The 26,275-nt window shown below is 40.8% G+C and overlaps 1 protein-coding gene across 1 annotated transcript; it reads right to left on the bottom strand.

The window, feature by feature from the left end:
• Positions 1-794: 794 nt before the first annotated feature.
• tmem184a (transmembrane protein 184a) lies at positions 795-25,953 on the bottom strand. Its single transcript, XM_058377633.1, has 9 exons — positions 25,473-25,953; positions 21,914-22,147; positions 12,629-12,794; positions 11,552-11,642; positions 9,673-9,748; positions 6,415-6,506; positions 6,114-6,283; positions 4,650-4,847; positions 795-2,203 (listed from the first exon to the last, which is right to left on the bottom strand). The coding sequence occupies exons 2-9, from the start codon at positions 22,145-22,147 to the stop codon at positions 1,971-1,973; spliced, it is 1,260 nt and encodes a 419-aa protein (XP_058233616.1). The 5' UTR covers positions 25,473-25,953; the 3' UTR covers positions 795-1,970.
• Positions 25,954-26,275: the final 322 nt, after the last annotated feature.

A 26,275-nucleotide genomic window follows, 5' to 3' on the forward strand; every position in this document is an offset into this window, starting at 1 on the left:
TTTTACATATATCTATTTTTTTGAAAGTATATATTCTATACACGCTCAGTCAGTCCTTAAAGCTATTTACCATGAACGCACATAACTTTTAACCAGTGCTCTTGAACACACTTGCCTATAAACTCAAACACACACAGAAAAACTCCTTAAGATTAACTCTGCTGCTCCAGACGATGACCCTATAGTTGTCCATGTTAAGGTTGAACTAAAAGGTAACAGGAAGAAACTGATATTGGCTAACAACAGTTAGCTATAGTGTATAAGGAGCTTGAGCTTGTTTATGTACTGTAGGAAAGGATGACGCGGCGGTCGGGGTAAACATCCGACTGCAGACAAAAGTTTTGGAAAGTTTCACGAACAGAGATTGTAAACGAGGACAAGAAAGGCAGCAAACCTAGGCTTAGATGAATCGTATCATGATTTACACCATTACAGTAATCTGTGTATATCTTACACTTGAAATGTTTATTTATTTTGTTTTTTTTGTTTTTTGTTTTCAACCTCTAAATTATTGTATTTCCATTCATTTATTTACTTTCTGTCAATGAACTACCCTCATGTACAAATAAACGTGCGCTTTTTTTCCACTCTGGCTGCATATAAGAAAGTAAATTATTCCTGTACATAGTATGCAGTGTCCATTTTGTACTTTTAAATAAAGCTTCTTCAATTAAATAGTCTCAGTGCCTTATCACGAAGTAAGAATCGACGACATGAAAGAAAAGAAAACCCAAAAACCACCATTCATTTTTTATGCGTCGTTTATCCTTCACTTTCATTTCAGATCGATGAGCTTTGAAAGAGCTTTCTTTATTCAGATCCAGAAGTGATCCACATGAACAGCAGCTTAACTTAACGAAAGGATGTTTAAGTGTACACCTATACATGTATATAAGCCCAGCTAAAACATGACTGGAAACATCGCAAATACTTTCTGAACAGTGAGTATGAGAACAGATCGCTTTTAGAACTGCAGAAGCTTCATAATCTGCATGGAGCTCATTAAAAAAAAGAACCGTATTGATCGCTTGTCCTGTTTAACCTGTGAATAATAAACTATGTGCCATATTTAACATTCATAAATCAGTTCAAAGTTTGACACTCGATATAGATTATATATATACTGCTCATTTAAAAAAAAAAAAAAACAGATCATCTTTTTAAAAGGATTGTAAAAAGTGAATGTGAAGCAAAACCAGTGAATAGCATCAAGTACAACACATTAACTAAATATTTCTTTACACTAACATTATATTAACCTTTCATTTCCCATCACCTGTGCAACTAAATAATTATATACAAATTATTTACAATTAAAAACATAGCTTCCTTCAATGTGTATAGTGTAAATCTGCTGAGCTGTTCAGAAAGGATTAGACGTGCTCGAGATGAAAAATTCAGACAGGAGAAGTTCCTAAGCCGTTGCTTGCGTCCTTGATGCAGGAGATGGGAAGTGTTTCAAAGAGCCGAGGTGAACGGTTTGAAGTGCAGCGCTCCGCAACCACGGTGTCTTTGAGAGACATTTCTGAGAGACCGAAACCGAGGGCCGTTGAGAAAAAGAGTTCAAAAGAGGCGCTCTGTGAAGTGTCTGCTCGGCCCGGATGAGCTTTCTGAACACCTCCTTTACCGTTAGGTCATGCTGTAACACAGCCAGGAGTCACGCGGGATCCCGGCAGCAGCGGCATCGTTCTGTCAGCAGGACAAAGCAGGAGCAAGGTGATGAAGCAACGACGACGTGCGAGAACTGAAGAAAAATACCCCACTGTTTTCCCTTGACAGAAGAAAGAACACCGTGCTTGTTAATTTCCTCGAATCCTTTTCTAGACGTTCGTTATTTATGATCAATCTGGGATTATGTAGCCTTCAACAAAGCGCACGCTACATGGTCTGGAATTTGGAATCTGGATGATGTTCTGTGTTTCCGTGGATCCCCTTTTCCCTATACACACACACACACACACACGCGCTCTTTAGAACTCATCGTCCGTGTCGATCAGCGTGATTTTGTCAGACTTCTTGGGGTTCTTGCCGGCGGCGGGGCCCGGCTTGCCGTTCTGGCTCGGCTGCACCACCTCCTGCGTGGACTGCTGTGTGTACTGCTGGTAGGCTGGAGAGAAGTTGTGGATGGCATCCTGCACCATGTCCCCAGGGTTGATGGTCTCTTTCAGTCCGCTGGAGATGCTGTGCATGGGGGCCACGTTATCTACAAAGAAAAATGATCATTAAATACAATTAGGCATCACTGATTCTGAGCTAATTCATCACTAACACTGAGCTCTGAGCATGTTCAAAATGTCTGAGCTCATCTTAGAATTTTACTTTATCAAAACAAAAGGGTGCCTATGCCGTCCCTAGGCACAGGTACACTATATTGCCAAAGGTTTTGGGACACCCCTCCAAATCACTGAATTCAGGTGTTGTTTTTCAGGCATTGGGATCGGCCCCTTAGTTCCAGTGAAAGGAACTCTTAATGCCAAGACATTTTGGACAATTTCATGCTTCCAACTTTGTGGGAACAATTTGGGGATGGCTCCTTCCTGTTCCAAAGCAAGGTCCATAAAGACATGGATGAGTGAGTTTGGTGTGGAGGAACTTGAGTGGCCTGGACTGAGTCCTGACCTCAACCTGATAGAACACTTTTGGGATGAATTAGAGAAATACGATGCTATGAATCGGCCCCGCTGGGATTTTTTGATTTTGCAATCGCAAAAATAAACTCCAAGAAACTCCAAGATATTCTGAGAAGTTTGTAATGTTCCAGAATAATCATAGATTTTCCTCTGATATGGTGACGTGTCGGCGTGTCATATGACATCACCACAACAGCCAAATCCCCCTCGAATGCAAGTGTGTGGAACATGAGTACAGCTCTCATAAAAGTCACTACATGTGTGTCTTCACTGGAAGAAGTTTAAAATTCTGAAGAATCCTGTACTTGCAGTTTTGCCAAATTTGCAATGCAAATTCCGAACCAGCAGCTGGAAAAAAATCAAGCATTTTTGACTGCAACAACCACAAAAAAACTTCACAAAACCCTGTAGGGACTGATAAACTTGAATATATTTTCAACTATTAAACCTACAACAGACTTGATTTATGTCTGTGTTTAATACGACCTTTCCAAAACATACAATCTGTCCTCACGGTCACATGAGATTCTGCCACGCCTGAGTTACAAAGCATTATTTTCACTTTTGTGAGCAAGTTCTGCCAGGAGCACTGCCACACACACACACACACACACACACAAACACACTGACCGGGCTGCTCTCAAAACAGAAGCTTAAATATAAAAATAAGAAAATAAAAATTGAACCATGTCCCAGTGCTCCCTGATGTGGATTCTCCTGCTTCACTTCTCTAGTGCTAGAGATGTTCAGTGAGGAGAGAAAAGGAAAATAAAAACACCTTGCTGCTTCTGTGGCTTTATAAAAGGATGTTACTCGGATCTTAAATGAAGAGCACCGTCTAAGCACATTTTACTCTTGCTACTGTCATCATAAGAGATCAGACGAGGGGCAAAAAAAAAAACCCAAGGTGATCCCTGCTTTCTCCTCTTCTGCCCTCTAGTGACCACAAGGAGTCCCTACAGTCCTGAGATTAGAGTACAGGAATGCTCATTTTAGTGAAGTGTGTGTTTGAGGGAAAGGAAAAGGGGTGTGATGTGCCGTGGAGGGTCGTTAAGTCTGGGTCAGCACACTCGCTGTATGCTTCAGGAGAACAAGGACACACACACACACACCTCCGTTGAGACGTGCCTTCTTCTGCCCTTTTCCCCAGCAGCAAAAGGTCATTAGATCAGACGAAGCATTACCTCAAGCACGCGGATTTTATCCGGATTTTTAGTATCGAGTAAGTATGTGACATTACACAGGGTGCTAATTGAGGATCTTAAAAGCTTCAAAGTGAAGCTCCATCGACATGATCCTCCATTCCTTACTTTGTGTACTATATTTGTATAATACAGTACACAAAGTGACAAGGTTTCAATATTGGCATTCAAACCCACGCAGGCAGACCAGTGAGGTGAAGAATTTGAGTTTCCTGCAGAATGCACTGAATCATAATACAGGTCTAATGAAGTGCTTAACATTCAGGGGCCACAATGTCATTAGCGCTGAGATAGAAGAATATTAAACAGAAATTTTTTCGCACAACCTGAAACCCTCGCTCACTGCCAAACAAGACTGAGGGCTCAAACAAAGGTGCTTTTAAAACCTTTGGCAGAATGAAGGGGGAAAAAAAAAAAAAAAGACGACATGAAAAGACCCCGCTTTCTGAAAGCATTCAGCAATTTCTTCTTTGTCAGTTTCCTCACCCACACACTAAGACTGAATCTGAAGCTAACGGGGGGGAAAATCCCCACAACTCAGCATCTAAAACTCTATCTATTTATCTTCAGCTGAAATGTTTTATGCCACGTGCTGTGCCACAGATGTCTGGGGTTTTTTTTGTTGAGCACTCTCACTGCCTCAGAGGAGAGCTGAACTTTAGCGCGTTCGTCTGAACCCTGCTGACTCCAGCTGCCCCACAGAGGAACATTACTGTGTGCCCATCTCCGCTGAAGTAGCCTGGCAAGCCTTCTTTACAACAGCAAACGTCTCGACTCGAGGTAGTAAGGTAGTCAGATTGCTAGGCAGCATGCCAACCTGGAGCTTGGCTCGTCTTCTCCTGATATACGTCGTACGTGAAGGCGTAGCGGAGCGCGATAGCGGCGAAGAACATTTCGATGCAGGTGATGAAATTCTGCCAGCCGGCTGCTACCGTCCCTGCGCCCACCTCGTGCCCGTCTATGATTAATGCTTCTGGGATCACGCCACAGCGCTCCAGGATGGCCAGGATCATGCCTGGAAAAATGAGTGAGAAGCAGTGTGTTAGTATTTCTTCATCCTCCTCCTCCTCATCATGTCATATATCTGCTAAATACAAGGCTGCAGAAAGTTGAACACAAACATATGCATACATTAATGCATTCCTTCACTCCATTGTACAAATATTTTCCCTTGACCCCATAAAGAACCCCCCGAGGCATCGTAACACTTATAAATCATGTCTGTCTTCACGTACATGCTGGATAATCATTCTTACAATCTTAACATATCAGGTCTTTACAAAAAAAGAAGCAGAATTTCAGTAGTATCCATCCAATCGGGCATTTTAGCCGACTCTGGAGCTCCGTTTCTGCTACAGACCTCTTTATACTTCTTATAGTACTTCGAATATTCAGTGTGTTTAGTTTTATGACGACAAAAATGCACACTGTTTAGGATTCAGGAAAAAAAAAAAAGTCTGGAAAAAAAAATTTGTTTATTCAAATTGTGTCCAAAATATTTGGAGAATCGAATCAAAACAATCCGTGTATCTGCTAACTACAAATTTAAACACGGCTTACGAGAGCCTCACACAAAGGGTCTAATTATTTGTGGAAAAGCATTTAAACGCAATACAATTAAAGCATCTTTCATCTTTTGGCAGCAGACGATTTAATAAGTAACATCAAAAGAGAATATCATGATGCTACGGCTATTTCTAAGTGTATGTCTTTTGTTAACAGCGACACAAAATCTTCTGACGGAGTTCTTTTCAAAGGCAATGTAAACAAAAATCGGTCCACAGTTATGAATGCACGCTTTGTACTGAATGTTAAATTCTCGGAGATAAAGCCTGGATGGACTCCGCCGACAGCGTCACACAGCGAGCGATTATCCGAGATTGATTAGTCTTTTCAGCCACCGTGTTAAATGGCTTACAAATGAAGACTGCTGTGACTAATTACTTAACCAGCTGTTAACGCTACTAGCATCTCACCACATAAAGACACTCAAGAGCGAGCTCTAGGTGGAGTCAGTCTGCTTGTTCAGGTGCACGTGTTCAGATAATTAATATACAGGCTTTTGGAGAGAATATTTATTAAAAAAAGAAATGTTTTCCAGGTATATTATTCAGCACAAAACCTACTCTTCATAACTCTGACCGTGTTAACGTCGCCTTTCAGGAACAATCTGAAAAAGTGTCGCTTTTAACGAAAAGAGAAACTCTTCAGTCAAATCCGATTCGCATAGAAATCTATAACAAAACTTTTTTTTTCACCTGTGTTTTAAACTCTTACCCACCTTGCCAGAAGGAGAGGAAGATGACTGATTTGATGGTCAAGAATTTGAGCACAGGCTCAAAGGGCCTCAGGAGGTCACTGGTGGCAGAGTAGAAGAGGAACAGGGCGTAGAGGGCCAGACTCACAGAGACGTTGTAGATGATTGTGATGTAGAGGTAGCCTCCGTTCACGCTGTAGGAGGAGACGTGGATTAGAGGAATTTCTATATCTATAATATACCCAATATTATATTTTTGTTCACAATGTAATGCGAATCAGTAGCATCATACTGGATTATAATGTAAATAAAATGTAAAACTCACTTGAAATCTCCATCGTGATATTTGCCGAAAGCTTGTAAGAAAATGGTGATGATGGCCATGATGGGTTTCACCACACAGAACTGAAGTGTTGCCTAGACGACAATCAAAACCGAATGTTATCAATGCAAACAGTTTAAAGAATGTTTAAAACCTAATCCTAGCAATACACTGATATTTAGTCTCTCCAGGATTTTGAGTGGTTTTCTGGATTGTTGCAGCCGAAAACGTTTAATTTCGTGACTTGTTCTTGTGGAAAACGTGCCTGAAATTTCAAGTGCAGGATTCTGCTTTTAAACTCCTAGCAGTGAAATCACATATACTGATCAGGCATAACATTATGACCACCTGCCTAATTTTGGGCTTCTCCCCCTGAAGGTGTGCTGTGGTATCTGGCACCAAGATGTTAGCAGCAGATCCTTTAAGTCCAGTAAGTTGCAATAGATACTGACCACTGCAGACCAGGAACACCCCATAAGAGCTGCAGTTTTGGAGATGCTCTGATCCAGTGGTCTAGCCATCACAATTTGGCCCTTCGTCAAACTCGCTCAAATCCTTACGCTTGTCCATTTTTCCTGCTTCTAACACATCATCTTTGAGGACAAAATGTTCACTTGCTGCCTAATATATCCCACCCACTAACAGGTACCATGATGAGGAGATCATCAGTCTTATTCACTTCACCTCTCACAGCTCACAATGTTATACCTGATCGGTGTATGTAATGACTCTCTATGAGAGCTGTACTCATGTTCCACACACGTGAATGGAGTTTGGTAGAAGCAAAAATGAATAGCATTTATGTGTCACATATACATAACAGCAGTGTTATATCCCAACTTTGGAATTTGGGGTCAGATCTCAGTCAGCCATGATACAGCTCCCCTGGTCCACTGAGGGTTAAGAGCCTTAAATGCTTGATATTGCAATAATTTCTATAAAATCCTGGAGAGACTGATTAGGGGTGTAACTTGGCATCGTGACATGATGCATCATAACGCTAAAAACGTTGACGTGTGATCCAGATTGTGGAAATCTGCATTCATTCAGCATTCATTACTCATGTAATGCGGTTACACTGTCTGAACACCAGAGAGGTCCCAATCTCTGAACCCTATAAAGTTAAACACTGTATGGAGAGCGCATGCTGGTCACATGATTATGCTCTTTCGTGGAAAGCCTGTGAGAGCCGTGCTTGTGAAATCCGACAGCCTCCGATTGCAACCACAAACACACACGTAATACATTCTACAAATACCCAACCACGTCATTAGAGTTGAAAAAAGCTCGTCAGTAGCTTTCAAACACTAAAGGCTGTGGAAATTTAGCCGACTTTGGAGCTCTATTTTATTTCAGAGATTATTAGGCTTCAGTCGATCTTTGTTCATTCAAACAAAAGAAAATTTCATTTTAAGGTAAAAGGTGAACCATTTCGACCTTTTTAACATTTTGCAAATTTTGACAATATTAAATCACTGTATAAAACTAAATAAATCCAAAATTTCACGGAGAAAATTGTACACTGTTTATAATAAAGAAATAAAAAGTCTTTTTTATTCATTATTTTTCTTCATTCAAATTTTGTTCAGAGGTATACTAAGAATCAAATCGAATCAAAAAGCCAGAGTTATGAATCAAATCATGACAGGAGCATATCATTATTATTACTGTTGTTGTTATTATTATTATTAATATTATTCCTATAACTGATAGTACTAAAATGATCCAGGGTTTGTGGGTCTTTCTGGCACGATTTGAAAAACTGCACCGAGGGAAATAATTAGGCAGCTTTAACAGCTCAGGTCTCAGACATTCAGGCAGGTGTGCAATATCAAGTTAATTAAAAAGAACTCCTTAATCAAAGCAGTCTACTTGGTGAGAAACAGAAATAAAAATAAACCTCCTCACTCAGTGTGCTTGAACAGAGCTCTTGTCTGAACACACTGCAGGCAGCTGCTTTGAAAAACGGCCACGTAGACGGCCAGTCATAGAGAACCACGTGTTTAGCGGTTTCCATTTTTCTATCTAAAAAACTTCATTTCACATACTATTCACTGTTTTGAAGACGGGGCTCTCAAATCCAATTTCCATCAGCTTTATGCTCCGAGTGCTGGGAGTGTCTCCGCTCCCTTCTCAGACGGCTTCAGTCTGACAACTCCTATTATTTCTCTGTGTTTATTACCAAGTTGATCACACCAAGTCCTCATTGTTTTTCTTCTTGAGCTTTTTTTTTTTTTTTTTTGGCTGTATGTTATTTGAAGGAAAGCGGACCACCAAAAAATAAAATAAATAATAATAATAAAAAAAAAAAAAAGTTTAAAAAAAAAAAAGCTCCTTTATGATTTGGAAGAAAACAGGTTATGTGATGGTGTAGGTGACAGAACATCCTAAAGAAAACATTTCTGTACCGTGTTCTTTTTTCTTTCTGAGGAAAAACAAAATGAATGTCGCTGAATTCTAGCATTATATATATACACGCACACCGAACAGGCATAACATTATGACCACCTGCCTAATATTGTGTTGGTCCTCCATTTGCCACCAAAACAGCCCTGACCCGTCATGCACTGTGTATTCTGATCCCTTTCTATCAGAACCAGCATTAACTTCTTCAGCAGTTTGATCAACAGTAGCTCATCTGTTGGATCGGATCACATGGGCCAGCCTTCACTCCCCACGTGTATCAAGGAGCCTCGGCTGCCCATGACCCTGTCGCCGGTTCACCACTGTTCCTTCCTTGGACCACTTTTGATAGATACTGACCACTGCAGACCGGGAACACCCCCACAAGAGCTGCAGTTATGGAGATGCTCTGGTCCAGTGGTCTAGACATCATCAAATCCTTACACTTGTCCATTTTTCCTGCTTCTAACACATCAACTTTGAGGACAAAATGTTCACTTGCTGCCTAATATATCCCACCTACTAACAGGTGCCATGATGAGGAGACCATCAGTCTTACTCACTTCACCTGGCACTGCACATAATGTTATGCCTGATCGGCGTATACATATACATCGATTGCAACCACCGCTGAAGCTTACATATTAGCATTTACACTCAGCTATTGAACAATGCGCAAAAGTTCATTCAGCTCTTAGTGAATCATAGTACACACGCCACAAGCTGCTTAACCTCCGTCAGCTGTGACGTTATTATTACCAGCAAAGAGATTCAGCAAATGAAATGTCTAATCTTCGCAGTAGGATGCGCAGTATAATACCGCGTGCTGATGGCTGCTCGTCAATGAGAGAAACAAACCTGTTTGCAGAATCTTAAAAAGCCGATGGAGTAACTCATTCCAGCCAGACAGCAGGTGCCATACATGCAGCTCGACCTGCGGGGACACAAAGTGACACGCGCCGAAATAAGGGACATGTATACACTCGGCTACATCTTTGCGTTGTTTGTGGATGTGTTAACCTGCTTCATTTCAGGCACTGATTTTAGTCTTTCACAGCGAGTAAAGAAAAGAAAATCAATTTTACTTTACCTTCATGTGGGCGGACGAAAAAAAACAAAACAACAACATTAAAGTTACCTTACTTCCTCACTTTATATAACACAACAACATTCAAACTAAATGAAAAAGCAAAACGCATTATGATGCTGAACTTAAAAAGAAAAGAATTTAGCCTAGGCACAAATAAGCCGGGATGTCGGTCTGGGACATTTAGCACATCCCTTAACTGTAAATGAGCACGGATGTAGCCAATTTCCTTCCAAACAAAATGCTAATTAGTCCCCATCTGTGTGTAACTGTAGTGATTCTGATTAGAGCCGAATAAATCCAGCTGTTCCTTTAGCACTCCTTTGCTGGGTAGTGCTTCTTAAAGTAAAGAGGGCTACAGGGAGCTTTTAGAAGCCCTCAGTGTAATATTATTAGAAAGGCAAAAAACATAAGGGGGGAGAGGAAAAAAAAACATTAAAAGGCTTAAAGTAGGTTTCCCTAGAAATCTACCACCCTCCAGAGTACGAGGTTTAATCAGCGTCTTTGAGCAGCACCTGGATATTACAGCCAGGTGTGTTCGATTAGGCAGGTCGGTTTCACGACGGGACGAGGAGATTACGCTCGATATGATTCCGAGCTGCGCCTCAGGGCAAGGCGGTACCGCGTCGGTATTTAAAACCCACAAGGTCCGGTTTTAATCGTATCAAATGATGCGAAAGAGACTGTTGACACTATGGAGGGTAGAAGTAAAAATATGGTAAAATGCTATGCTTACACAATCAGTGATGAGGTAAATAAGCTAGTAGCCGGTGAAATTTCCAGAAGTTCAAGACTTTTTAATGAAAACACCGCTAATGTGAGTGCTTTATCGAAACAAACCGGCATTACATTAATCTTAAACTTATCTCTAAGCCACTTAAATCTTAAAAACCACATGTAGGCCGAGATAAAACGGTATGCTTACACAAACAGCCATGAAGATGATGAGGTAATAAGCTCGTAGCAGTCTCGAAATGTAAAATGTAAACACCACTAATGTGTGCGCTTTCTCTAAACAAAATGTCATTACATTCATCTAAAACTTATCTTAATAGCCGTACATTTGGCTGGTTGCTTCTCATTAGTGTGAAGTAGGAAACTTTTGAAAACTGCTAGGACGTGCAATCCACAGGCGGATTCCTGAAGAATCGTAGCGTAACCTGGCCGGAATCTGACCTCGAGCTCGGTGCTCAAACAGATAAAGGATTGAGAGAACATGCTGGAAACGGCACGGGACGATCCCAGACCTCTGATGGACAACCTGAGGTGCTGCCTGAAGTGCAACGTCCACCCGAGGCTCTTTCTCAGTCGGATTGAGTTTGATTAATCTGCTACGGGTGAAACACTCTGACGACATGAACCTACAGAATCAGAGTCAGAATTCAGCTCAAATCGAGATAACTAATCTAATCGAGATAACTAATCTAACCAAAATAACTAAACTGACTCTTATTTAGTGTTGATGTAATGTTTGATTGCTGCCAATCACTGTAATTGCAACATTCCTCACTTTTCAGGTCATGTCATCAAAAGTACAGCTATGTGATTAAACCTCACTAGGACGTGGCTCTGTTACTCCGGAGGAAAAAAATAACTTTACAAAATAATAATAATAATAACAAAAACCTGGTACACATTTAATAGACTTACGGAATCGGTTTTCCTCGGATTTCGGCCATGATGGCGCTCTCTCCTCCGAGATACTCAAAAGACAGGCTCAGGAAGTTGTAGATTACAAAAGCTGCAGAGAACAAAATATTTACATCATCATCAGTTTCATGGTTTTATTCAGAGAAAAAGGCAAAGAACTTTCTTCCTAAGGATGTGATCAGATGACATTAAAGAACAGGATTGTATATACATATATTTATTATAAACACTCTCTCTCCTTCTGTCTCTCTTCTTCTGTCTCCCTTTCTTCTCTCTCTCTCCTTCTGTGTCTCTCTCTCTCCTTCTTCTCTCTCACTTTCTTCTATCTCTCCTTTTGTCTCTCTTTCCCCTTGTGTCTCTCACTCTCCTTCTGTCTCCCCTTCTTCTCTCTCCTTTTGTCCCTCTTCTCTCTCTCTCCTTCTGTGTCTCTTCTCACTCTCTCCTTCAGTCTCACTTTCTTCTCTCTCTCTCTCTCTCTCTCTCTCTCTCTCTCACAGAGAATTAAGTGTATCTAAATAATCACTTTATATGAAATTACAATTAAAAGAGTAAATAATGCATTGAGAGCAAGTCATTAGCATGAACTCTTTCCACATCTGTGCACAGTGCTTTTATGTACCACAAACAACTACTAAGAAATTCAGATTACATGAATATTTAATTCTGTGGCAAAAAGAATAATAAAAATGTCTGTTTGATTTTACAAACTGCAGCACCCTTAAAAGACTGAACTCATTTACACACTACTGGTTTATTAAAAAAAAACAAAAAACAAAAATAAAACTAAAAGAGCAGCTACTAATTCCACTGATGGGTGTGTGTTTAGCTGGGAAAGCACTCGCTCTCGGTTCTGCTGTCTAACCCTGGAGAGGAAGGTGAAAAACAAACTGATGACGACAGACATGATGACACGGTGCTGAGGCTGGGTCTTTGTGCTATGAAGAGAATGAGAGGAACGAGTTTGGGCAGTTATACCTATGACCTAGTTTAGCTCAGTACAGGAGGCTCTATATCTAAAGCTCTGTCTATTAGCAGTCAGAGGAACATAAAATAAATCAATCAAATAAAGGTACTGACCTTCATAACAGTCACGGATGGAGTCGAAGTAGACGTAGTACTGGTCATTGCTGATGAAGAGGAGGCTGAGCCAGGAGTCGAAGGCGTAAATGGGCACGATGAAGAGGATGCGGATGATGTAGCGCTGCTCGTTTGGCACTGTGTATGACCTCAGGTGCGAGTAGATCTAACACACACAAACACACAAACATAAAAACAGTTAAACAAACAAACAAACAAACAAACAAGGGCACACACACACACACATATGTATATATATATATGTATATATATATATATATATATATATATATATATATATATATATATATATATATATATCCTCCTGAGACCCAGCCTATTCATTTATGTCATCTGTGATGGACATTAGTTTTTGATCTATATCTTTTGACTCATTTGAGCTACCCTACTAAGGCCTGATGTGCTCAATAGAGGACATCCTGGCCTTTCCAATGCTATCTCATATGTTTGGGTGGGATGAGGGGAAGTTTGTTTTCATGCTGAGACAAAATGGAGACTGCAGAAAAACGTGCCTGTCAGGAAAAATTAAAAGGTAAGTCATATATTGTTAAGATATAATTTTTCACCTATTATAATCATATATTTTCTTGTTTATGCACATGTCAGGAATTATAATATGGGGTCAGAGTTCAGTTAAACTTTTTGTCAGGAAAAATTAGCCCTTTTATAGATGTCAACTGTAATGGACATAAGAACAATTTAATGGGGTTAGCTAATAGCTAGCTAGCTTGCTAGTTTTCTGTTTACATTCAGTTTTCTGCCCCAAAACATGCATTTTCTATGTAAAGTAATTCATGTAATAAATAAATAGTTGTTTATAACTATGTTTCATTCAACCTCTTAAATTTTACACTATTATAGAAGGCAGAACCAAGGCAGAGAGAATTTTGTATTGAATGGTTGAGGGAGATTCAGATCTGGAACTGTCAGATGAGGAAAATGCTGAGGATGAGGTTGCTCCTGATGAAGAAGAGAGAGAAAGCTCAGAAGATGAGGCAGGAGGCTCATCAGATGAGCTGACAGACACAGATGAATAGGAAAACCGTCGTCCTCTGTGGGCCGAGGGAGGGAGGGAGGGACGGACGGACGGATGGATGGAATAAGATAAGAAGATAAGAAAAGACACTGTGTTCATTACCTCAATGATTGTTTGTGGGTTTTTTCCTCCCCATCATAGATTTAAACCTATGCTGCCCAGGCCTCCTGACTGTCAAGAGGACCCCACCATTCATAGAAACTGGAGTCCTATTCAGTACTTTTCACAGTACATTGACAAAGTCTTTGAAGACTTGGCAGCATTTACAAATCAGAGAGAGCTACAGACAAAGGGTATCTCCTTCAACACCACCGCTGAAGAAATGAGGATCTTCTTTGGCATTTCAATCCACATGGCCTGCCTTGGCTTTCCCAGAATCAAAATGTTTTGGGCCAGCAAAACCAAAGTGCCAATAATAAGCCAGAAAATGACAAGGAATAGGTTCTTCAAGTTAAGAAACTCACTGAAAATTGTCAATGACCTGGATGTAACAGAGGAAACAAAGAAGAAAGACATTCTTTGGAGAGTCAGGCCACTTCTGGACAGAGTAAGGCGAGGCTTACTTCACATCAGTTAACCTCATGGATAAATTGCTGGCCAAGGGCCTTCCAGCAACTGGAACCATAACAAAAACACGTCTCCCAAAGACGTGCCGGTTGCCTGATGACAAACAACTGAAAAGAGAAGGGAGGGGAGCGTCAGTGATGGTAGTCAGGAGAAGTCCTGAGTTGGCCATCACAAAATGGTATGACAACAAGCCTGTGCTGATGGCTTCTACTGCACATGGAAAAGATCCTGAAGATGTCTGCACCAGATGGTCGAATAAAGACAAAGTCCAGGTCCAAGTGAGAAGACCCTCAGTCATTAGAGAGTACAATGTCAACATGGGTGGTGTGGACCTCTGTGACCGCATGCTGAGCTTCTATCGCATGGCAAGCAGAACCAAGAAATGGACTATGCGTGTGATTGCTCATTTCTTTGATGTTGCCATCCCAAATTCCTGGATCCAGTACAAGTCTGACAGCATAGCGCTTAAACGATCAGCAAAAAACACTGAACAGTTCTTGGACTTCAAACTGCATTTGGCAAATGAGCTGATGAACTACCTAGAACCTGAGGACACTGACAAAAGGGTAGACGACAGTGAGGAGAGCGAAGAAGAGTACGAGCCACCCTTTAAAAAGAGGATTCCACAACCAGAAGCATCGTTAAGAAAATGTGGGGCCAGACACATGCCAGAGATGGTAGACTGCAACCATGCAAAGAGGTGCCGAAACCAAGGTTGCATGGGCAAAACATATATGAGATGCATCAGTTGCAAGATGTTCCTCTGCATAACAAAGAAGAGAAACTGTTTCCTGGAGTACCATCGCTAAGAATTAAAGAAGAACAAGGAAGAGTAGGAGGAAAACAATGAAGAGGAGGAGGAGCTAACAGATTCAAACTTGAGCTACCCAGGCCCTCCTGACTGTTGAGAGTTTAATTTATGTTCAGTTTAATTTAAAAAGTTTTATTACAAAATGGATTGGCTTTCTTCTTTTCTTTCAGCCCATTTTGATTCTGAAGTGTCGCTGTTATTGTCGCTGTTATGTTATACAGTAAAATCGTTCTGTTGTATACTACAGTGGACATGCTGTAAAATCAGATATAAAAATATTTTTAAAAAATTCTAAATTGTGTGTTGTTCTTTTAGCTCCAAAGAGGCAGGAAATCACAAAAAAAGTTGAATTGAAAGATACTTTTTTTCCTTGGTTCTCAGGAGGATATATATATATATATATATATATATATATATATATATATATATATATATATATATATATATATATATATATATATATATACACATATACACACACACACACACATATACACACAAACAAGCACACTTACACACACAAGCTAACACACACAGAAACACAAACACGCATACACATACACACACAATCAAACAAGAACACACACACACGCAAGCACACATACATACACCAAATCTCACACACAAATATATTCACGAGCTTCACTTAACAAGACCCCTCTGTGTAAAAGCCTCTTCTTTGTAAAACCCACCCACTATAAAGAACTGCCACAAATCCAAGCAAGCTTTAAAAACATGATAGGAACTGAATAAAACCAGCCGATGAATACAAAAGCATTTCTCTCTGATTTATTCTCCCTCAGGCAAAATACAGTCCTCCTGAGGTAGGGATGATGAAGCTCTGTGATAAAAAGGAGAATGAAAATTATTAACATGGAGCAGAGACTGAGGAGTGGCGGAAAATGTGCTCGAAAATCTCAAACAGGTCATTTATCAATGTGGAAGAAGGAGGACTGTCAGAAGAAAAGGAAGAGGGATGGATAAAAGAATAATAATAATAAAAAAAACACATCTACAAGAAATATCCAGCTGTTCTCGTTCCAGGAAAACATCCTGACAGGAACCTTATCTCTGACCTGTGGTTTTATCACACGCAAGACGGAGATGGGAGTTAATCATTACACACCAGTACTACACCAAAGTAGGAAGGCATTTCGATTTGTTTGGCGTGTGTGTTTGAGAAATGTAAATCATTTGGCCTTGACAAATATTATAAAAAGTAATACTTATTATATTTTACTTCGAGATTTCCAGACCAGCGTCTGGTCTCTATACACACAGACTGTGACTCACATGAAAGACATATTTTTTGGCCTCACGTGGGCAGAGGACTAATGTACAAAAGTGCTCTAGAGGACCAAGGTGAGTCAAGCTCTAGATTGATCTGGTCCATTTCTCCTGTAGCGCAGGAAGAGAAACAGACTCCAGCAGGCAGAGCTGAAAGTAAAGAGAGGGTAATTATTCCCTCCACTGACTCTGCAGCATGTAGTTTTCGTCCTCTTCTTCTCAATTATTCTTCAACATTATATGATTTTATTGCCTTCATCTTACAGTTTGGTTCTCAAGGACGTCTGGCCACGGATAGCACGTGACGAGATTTCTTCCGAAGTGCAGGAAAGGGTTTGGAAGCGAGCACCAGGTTTATGATAAGGGCATAGTTTATCCTGCCTAAAGAGTGCACCAGAGTGGCATGACTGAACAGAGGCTGCGAGCTGGACGGGAGCCAAGAGAGAGCGAAATTGCCTGTGCTCTCGGGAGAAAACGCAGAAGAGGAGTAAAAAAAATTAACAACCAAGAAGTATCACTCTGAATCGATTAAGAGTCATCTAAACCATCATTAACGCTAATATATCACACCACAGCTACCTCGGTGAGAGAGGGAGGACCAGCGTACTTCCTGAATCACGAGTGGCAGTCAAAAAATAAATAAATAAAGTCAGTTGTCTTGTTCTGTACAAGTGAGCCATCACAAGATGCTAGTGGCTCTGCTAGTGAGGAACCCATGTTTATTAGGGTTATTCATGTATATTAACCATAGATAAGTCAGAACTATTAGGGTTCTAGCTTTATCCATTTCAAATACATACACAACGGCTGTGTCTCAAACAGCTCTCAAGCTCCCTAGGTCATGAATCAGTATATTGTGTACACCACTGGTAAGCACCTCCACTCACTACACATTAGGACACTGGTGATATGGCCACCTATAAAACCCGAATACATCAAATAATCAGGCTTTATATGTCATAAATGTGTTAGATGTTTCTGTCATGGTACTTCATGCTGGATCGTAAGTTGGCTAGGGGATTTATTTTATTAAATCTTTAAACAATTAAGTCGTTAGACTCAAACAAACTGCATATAAAACGTCAAACAAAGTTATAAATAAATCACTTCAACGTACAAGTTGTAATCATTTGAGAGCCACAGCAACAACAAGCTATTTACAAGTGCAGGCTAAGAGTTTGGTGCATTCAGTTTTGGTTTTCCAAGCAAGATAGTGAGCTCTCTGGTTTTCGCAGTGCATTGTGGGACATTTTTTTAGGAAGCAAACATTCCAGTGCAGAGAGCGAGAGAGAGAGAGAGAGAGAGAGAGAGAGAGAACAAATGGCCGACTCCCTGATCAGCTGAACTAGGGAGCTGATTGAGACACACTCCATGTTCGCACCACTACCGAACCCAATGAAAGCATTAAACTTTACTTTTTTCCCCCCAACGGCTCACAGCTTCCAGCGTCAGCAATTCCAGAAAACTCATGAAGGAAATGGCTGCTGTTTAGACAAAGCAATATGGCTACCAAATCTACGACACTTCCTTTCCAAATGACTCCAATCACACTGGTTTAAAGCGCGAAAATCCAAACATGATGTTGGAATGCCTGTGAAAATGTTGGGAACATTTTTCATTATTATTATTTTTTAGAAATGCCTGCATGAGCAGGTTTAGTTGAATGGCGCACCTGTGATGTCTGATATACTGGCCGAGTAATTCCTTCCCATTTCTTTTAGGTGATTGAACCCTGGATTTTTATCTCCCTCCACACACCTCCTGGGCATTCAAGATCAGGTAAAGAGCAGAGAAATGGGTTTTTGGGTTAATGTTTGCACGCGAGTGTTTGAAACTGAGAGCATATGAGCTTATCAGCCCGAGCTCTGTTAGAATACTTAGTGGGAATGTGGGTTTGTAGAGATTGGGTGTGTCTCAATCAGCTCTCTAGATCCCTAGGTAGTGAATCAGCGGACATTTCTACACACTCGCAGTGTAAAACATCACCGCCGACATTTATCAACACCACACAGGACTGATGTCTGTCAGTTAGGGAAAAAAAGTTACTTAAAGCACATTTTGAGTAAACATACTTTGAATGTTCTGTTATATCCTCACAATATTTCTAGCTGGTGGATCTTTCCAAATCACTAAACGCTTCAAAGTTGTTAGACTCAAACAAACCATATCAAATAAACTTGAAAATCGCTACTGTAATTAATCCGTTGAGAAGAGGTTAGACGAAGCTGGTCAAGAGTTTGCTTCATACGTTAATCTTTGGAGCTGAGAAGCCTCAAAAACTGACATCTTTCCAGTAAGGGAACACAGAGAACAGCGAGAGTGAGCTCCCTGGTCTTTTTTTTTAGTCTGCTGGAAGGATATTGTGATTAAGGGGGGAGAGAGAGAGAGAGAGACCTCATAATATGGCCGACTTCCTGATCAGGACCCTGGCTGCTGAACCAGACAGCTGATTGAGACGTGTGTTCCTGAGTCTGCATTCTGATTTGAGCTTTTTTTTACACTGCAAACAGTAAGGGAATATTGTTTCAAGAAAATTATTTCAAGTCCGTTTTATTTCTTATTTAATCTTATTTACGACAGACGGAATATGAATGTAAATGCTAGTGATGTGGGAGATTTGTGAAAAGATCGGATAAACACGGCGGAGACGGCATTCTTGAAGGGCAGGCCAGCTTATTGCTAATACTGGGCACTTACGAGAACGCTGTTGAGGCGAATCAAAACAAAGCAATCTCAACCTAAAACTTTTGGTATGCATGGAGAACTGACATCACTGAGGGGAAATAAAGCGCTTTAAGCTCTTCAGGATTTACATACATTTTCCTTGCAAAACCTTTCCACCACTCCTGTCCAGGCTGCTGTTCGCACCGCCTCAGATGAGCTGGCGCTGGACAAATTGCTCGCCTTCTGGTCTATAGGGCGAAATGAAGCTGCACTGACATTCTTTTTTTTTTTTTTTTTTGTGATGGGAGAGTGCTTCATGGAGCTTCATTTTTCGGCTTAACGCCAACGTGTCATTGTACAAGCTGCCTGAAAACCTCCTGCTTCTCAGAGGCATTATACTTTTTGGGAGGAAGGACAAAAGACTTGGGAGGCAATCAAACACGTCCGCCAGGTACCCTCCAGGCAGTGCAGAAAAGAAATTCATTCCCTGACCCCTTTTCCTATCACCGGTGTTCTAACAGAGGACATCATTTAAAAGCAGATTTTTATTATTACATTTTCATGGGTCATATAGTGAACAAGAGAAGAGCACATGGGATGCGTCAGCAAAACTAAAGAAATTCACTCTAACAAAAAATCTGATGGAAAAAAAAAAAATATATATATATATATATATATATATATATATATATATATATATATATATATATATATATATATATATATATATATATATATATATATATATATATATACACTGTCCACTTTAATAGGAACACATGCACATTCATGCAATTATCTCATCAGCCAATCATGCAGCAGTAGAAGATGCAGAAAATCACGCACTTGCAGGTCAAGAAGACGAAGAAATAAAATGTACGAAGAAGTAAACATGAACGAAGAAATAAAAAGTCTGATCTCTTTGACTTTAACTGTGGTATGGTTGTTTGGTAACAGATGGGCTAGTTTGAGTGTTTCAGAATCTCCTGAGATTTTCCAGTCTCTAGAGCTTATACAGAATGGAGCGATCCGGTGAGCTGAGGGTCTGCAGGCTGAAACAGAGGCTGAGAGAGATCAGATGAGAATGACCAGGCTGGTCTGAGCTGACAGGAAGGATATAGTAACTCAAATCACTGTTTTGTGAGCCTTTTCTTTTCACCATAGTTGTAAAAAGTGAATATTTTAGTAACTATAGAGCTGAAACCAGTCTGCTCATTCTCCTCTGATCTCTCATCCACCCACAGAACTGTCGCTCACTCTAGAGTTTTGTCTAGAGACTGTTGTGTGTGAAAATCCCAGGAGATCAACAGTTTCTGAGACACTCAAACCACTCATCTGGGACCAACATCCCTGCCACGTTTAAAGTCAGAGATCAGACTTTTTCTTCGTTCTGATGTTTGATATGAACATTAATTAAAGCTCATGACCTTCATCTGCATGATTTTGTACACTGTTAGTGTGTATTATTGAGTGTGTTAGTGTGTGTGTGTGGTGTTGGTATGTATTATTGAGTGTGTTAGTGTGTGTATATATGGTTGGTGTGTATTATTGAGTGTGTTAGTGTGTGTATATATGGTTGGTGTGTATTATTGAGTGTGTTAGTGTGTGGGTGAATGTACACACATGAATGCACATGAATGTGCAGGTGCACAGCAAGAGTGTGTGCATGTGTGTGTGTGTGTGTGTGTGTGTGTGTGTGTGTAGGCTGATTTTGAAAATGCTAATATTAAATCATACTGGAAAAGTTCCCATTTCTGTTTTATTATAGCACAATAGTACACACTACTGATAGCATATCAGTTACCTTCTGCATAACGTGCTGTTTGTTCGCAAGTGTAATATTGCTGTACAAAATGCTTACATGGCACAAGGTAGAAATATACAAATTAACAATACAGCAAATAAACTGTGTTGCCAATATCTTGCCCCATCAAGTTTGAATCACAACACAAGCCTCACAATGTAGTGCAACCGGATGAATATACAATAACGGTAGTAGTATATATTGTTTTTGAGACTAACTTATAATGCAATCTGCAATACGCACTTGTAAAAAGCTCTTTGACTTCATTTCAAAATGTTTCCAGGAACAGACTAAGCCTAGCTCTAACCTAAAAAAAAAATGAGATGCAGAAGATACAGTGATGGTGCAAAAGACTCTAACATTAAGTTATTAGATCCTGAATGTCCAGTACACCAAATGTCTAATACACAGAGCACTGAAACCAGCTCAAGACCCGTCAAGGACACTGAAGCACATTCTTAATACTAAATTAGAGAAGTTTGCTACATGGCCCAAAAGTATGTGGACATCTGATCATCACACCCCCATATGTAGATCCTCCTCAAACTGTTACCACAAAGTTAGAAGCACACACTTGTACATAATGTCAAGTACAAATACAACATCAGTGTCTGATCTCACTAACGCTCTTGTAGCTGAATGATCACTAATCCCCACAATCACACTCCAACATCTAGTGGCTTATAACAGCAAAGGTGGACTAAACCACCTTTATTATGGTCAGGTGTCCACATACTTCTGACCATACAGTGTAACAATAACTGCCTGTCTGCTCCAAGCAGGTGTGTTTTCATCTCTGCAATTCATTACTGGTCGCCTCTGGGAAAAGACGGCCCAGATGGGTGTGCTCGAATTTCACTAGCTGCGATGTGAATAGTCAATCACCTCAAGGCAAGGGTGGACACAAAGAGTGTGTCCTCCACCTAGACTATTTGTTTTTTATTTCCCTGACCTCACTTTCAGCTTCCTCTTTCCTGACTTGCAGGTCACACATCCATTCAAAGTCTTCTTCAGGCTTCAGCATATTTCAGGGTTGTTTTTAAGCTGTACTTACATTACAATCTGAGGGAAAACACAAAACGCAACACAACCCACCTGATGACACGTGATTAGCAGTGCACACCAAACAAAGATCCCAGACAGGACCTGAGCAGTAACTGTGTTCAGAAAGATCTCGTCCTCCACCAGTGTCCCGTTCTCCGATATGACCACCGTCATGTTGGACCTGGTGGAAATGTTGGACAACAGCAGTGAAGAAGAAGGGGAGGCTGAATCGCTCATGCTACTTTCTGAATCCATTCTCCAGCTACTGTTCAACAGATCGTCCATCTGAGGGGGAAAAAAACAAAACAAAACAAAGACACTGAAATGTAGACAAACTTGTATCGTTGCAGTGAGAAGAACATTATGTACTGTTTTCCTCAAAGCTACAAATTATTGTGTTGCCTACATGCAGTTTGTATCTCTGAGACCTACAACAAAAAAACAGCAGCATTATCAGGCATCACTGTGAGAACTTCTGTACATGAACTATATGGAATGTATGTAAGGGGGTGTGTGTGTGTGTATGGCAGGTCTTCTGGCAGAACTTGCTCACAAAAACACACAGACAGACGGACACACAGACAGACGCACAGACACGACACAGCACACAGACAGGCAGACACGACACAACATGTCATGACACAGGCAGACAGACACAGAGGGAGACACACAGACAGACGTCAATGTACTGAGGAAAAGGGGGAAAAAAAGGTGTAATGATCTATAAGGTGTAATAACACACAAATTCGTCTCTGAATGTCTTGGTGATGTGGTAAATTTTTGATCCAGCAAAAGTAAACATCATCTGAGTGTATGGCTTAGGATTCCAGTTTTGACTGAATAAAAATGTTCAACGAAAAACAAACAAAACAAAAGCTGTGCTTTAGAATATAACAAGATTTTAACACAGCGCTTATCTGAAGCACAAGAATTTCCTTATTCTGTTGTTAGCTAAACATGCTCTCGGAGTCGCGCAGCTCTCTGTAGCACTTGAGACGATTTTGAATCCTGTGATGTTCACCATCTAATATGAACTTCCTCTGATTTCTTTACTCTGGAATAAATCAGAGGTGTAAAACCTGCCTGAATGCAGCAGTTAGTTTGCTGTGAAAGCTCTAATACATCTTGTCCAACACCCAGTTTATTTCAACTGCAGACATATCGAAACAAAATGGTACTTTATTTTATTAAATTCCTAAAACACACAACTAACGTTGTAATTCACCCATGCTAACCACCTGGGGCAGCCTGGATAACATGCCACGACGTGCCAACTGGCCCTCACAGGATGCTAAATATTAAAGATCTGTAGCGATGGTCAGTTAGCAGCAGTGTGATTCTAAATATTGTGCATGAGTAGGAGATGCTCCATGTTGAGTGGCATGTCATGGTAGGGTTCAGCAGGCCATGGTCATGTTGTCCATCACCCAGTGTGTCAGCGTCTGTTCAGAAAATAGAGCTCCTCATGACTTTCCTCCATGACAGATGACATGAAACACCTAGCGGGTTTTCTATCGCTTTCTCACAACCTTGCAAGGTCAGATCGAGTAGATTTTGCCAAAAAAAATAAAATAAAAATAGTTACATGACTTTGTGCATAAACCCCAGGTTCAAAAAACACATGGCCACTCTGGCACAAAATGTCCAGCCTTTATGGAAGCCCGTTTCAGATGATATCATAAGGGACTGAAGCATCACACTGAGTTCTAGCCAGTAAGGGAGGCGTCTGTGGTGACTCTCTCTCTTCAGTGAGATCCAGACAGACCCCCTAGAGCTTGTGCTCCTCTCACCTAGTCTTTGTGGCATTTGGGTTCAGACTCCGGGTGATAACCCTCTACTGAAAGTTCCTTAACACCACGGGTATTATCACTAGTGATCCGTGAATCCTCAGCAAGAGCCTTGCTGCGACTTGCTTGAATTCAACTGGCGAGCGTGATAACGTCTGCCAAATGTGGGAGTGACACGCCGTGTAGCATTCTCAATGAATCTCACGTCACGTCAGTTAGCCTGCTTTGGTTCTCTTCCCAAATTCAGCATGTCACGAGTGCCATAATGTGTGTCAGGAGGACGAGCATGTCCCAGATGGCCTTCTCCTCGGGTGAGGGAGCCGGTCGTTCTGGCCATCAGAGGTGACAGGGCTAACTGCATACATCTCGTGAACACCCGCGCCACTAGAGAGAGGCCAAATGGTGGGGACTGGAAGGCATATCCTTAGAAGACAAACCTGTGTTTCTGCGTAAAAGACACTTGACATGTTTTGCACACACCAAAAGTGTAGGCTGTGAGTGAACATCACAAAGCTTTTATCAACTGCATTTGAAACATTTCGGGAAATGAAAATCCTGCTGATTTTCTAACTGCCATGTTGCTCTCATCCTCCGTCTTCCCCCTGTTATTTCTAAAAAGCACACAGTGATCCATATTACTATATCATAGCATTAGTGAGAGCCGACACTGATGTTGTAAGAGTGAGGAGGTCTGGGGTGCAGTCGGCGTTCCAGTTTATCCCAAAGGTGTTCAGAGGGGTTGAGGTCAGGGCTTGGAACAGGACACTCAAGTTCTTCCTCTCCAACCTTCCCAACATGGAACAGGTTTGAGTCTCTTGGATCCAGTGAAGGGAAATTATAATGCTTCAGCACACAAAGACAACTGTTTGTGTGTGGTATCGGGTTCTGGAAGGTCCACAAAGTGTAAAAGTGCAGAAAAATGCATATAAACTTATATATTATAGTTTCATTTTTAAACAGAGCTGAAGTGGGACACCAGCACCAGCTGGTAGGAGAATATGAGGTTATCAGGCCACTAGGTTTCATATATAGACTTCCCCTGAACTGAGAGAGCGCCGCACAAGAAACTTTCATGTTTGCCATGAGTCCATTACAATAAGAGATTACTCAGTCTCAGTACAAGGTACAAAGTCTGTGGTCAGAAGAATAGTCTTCCTCTCCACCCAAGTGGCCGACAAAGATGGTGAGATTTAGTTGCTCGAAACAAAAACAAACCAAAATAAAAAAAACACCACCACATGGATCTCTCTCATTAGTGATGACTTGAATCTCAATCACCAGTAGACAGGTAGAAGAAACATCAATGTCTGTCACGTGCCAATTAATTCTGTTTGCACTGGAGTCGAATTCTTTCCTCTGGGACTGGCAACCTTCTGGATTGGATTTATCCATCAAATTTATCAGTGGAGTTTCTTCAGGAAAGTAAAGTCTATATGAAGCTTTCTCATAGCTCACAGCAGGCTTTGAGAAAATGAGCAGGACAACACAGTTTAGCAGGTTTATACAAACCGGCTTTACGAGCTAGTTTAATCAGGTTATTGGGGAAATGCGATTTAAATACTAAAACAAACAAACAAACAAACAAACAAAAAGTTTCCTATACAATACAACAGAACTAAACCGGGTTACACCGTGACGAGGAAAATGTTTTGTCTGCTTTTTAATATTATTACTCATAAATTATCACGCGTTATTATTTGTAGCGAATGAGTGAGGATGTGTGTCATGTTTGGAGCACAAAATATATGTTAACAAGTAAATAAATAAATAAAACAGTTTGTAAACAGGGCGTTGTGGAAAAGGCGACTGTTTGCGACACTTACCCTGACCAGAAGACTGACAGCCGCCTGGTTCACTTCACTCACTTCTGCTGATGTGTTCAACCCGTTTTCCTTTTACCTCCAATCTCACTTTAAAACCCCGAATAATCACCAGTTTTACGGAATTAAACGCATACAGACTTTTTGGAAGAAAAGCGAGGCGTTAAAAGTTGCCATTGGCGGAAATGCTCTCTCCTGACAGTCGCACTTCCTCGTTAGAGTCGACAGGTGAGTCCAACACAATGAAGTCCGCGTCAAGCCACCCACTCTCTCACACACACACACACACACACACACACACACACACACACACACACACACACACGACTAAAATTATTAACACCTACTGTATCATAAAACATAGACTACAGTAAATAAAATGGTTTTTTTTTTCCCTTCTTAAAAACCTCCCTAAACTTTGTCACGAGCCACACAAACCAGGTATAAACCCGTCACACCAGCACACGTTACCGGATCACGTGAGTCGACGGGCGGCTGTGAGCCACGTGACGTCGGTGTGCTTACAATATAGGATTACAGGCACCTGCTGGTCCTAAATACTTTTGTCCTAATATTTGGTTTGCACAATATACTCATTATCACAGCTGAAGAATGAAAATGAATATATTGTGTAAAAAATGTTAGGACAAAAGTATACACACACACACACACACTCTAACAACCCTGTTCCAGCATGACCATGCCCCTTTACACACAAATCACAGAGCTCCTTGAACACATGGTTGGAGCAGAAGAGTGTCCTGCACTGAGCCCTGACTCTGACTCAACCCCCTGATGAACACCTT

The sequence above is a fragment of the Hemibagrus wyckioides genome, linkage group LG24 (assembly GCF_019097595.1).
Source record: "Hemibagrus wyckioides isolate EC202008001 linkage group LG24, SWU_Hwy_1.0, whole genome shotgun sequence".
NCBI lineage: Eukaryota > Metazoa > Chordata > Actinopteri > Siluriformes > Bagridae > Hemibagrus > Hemibagrus wyckioides.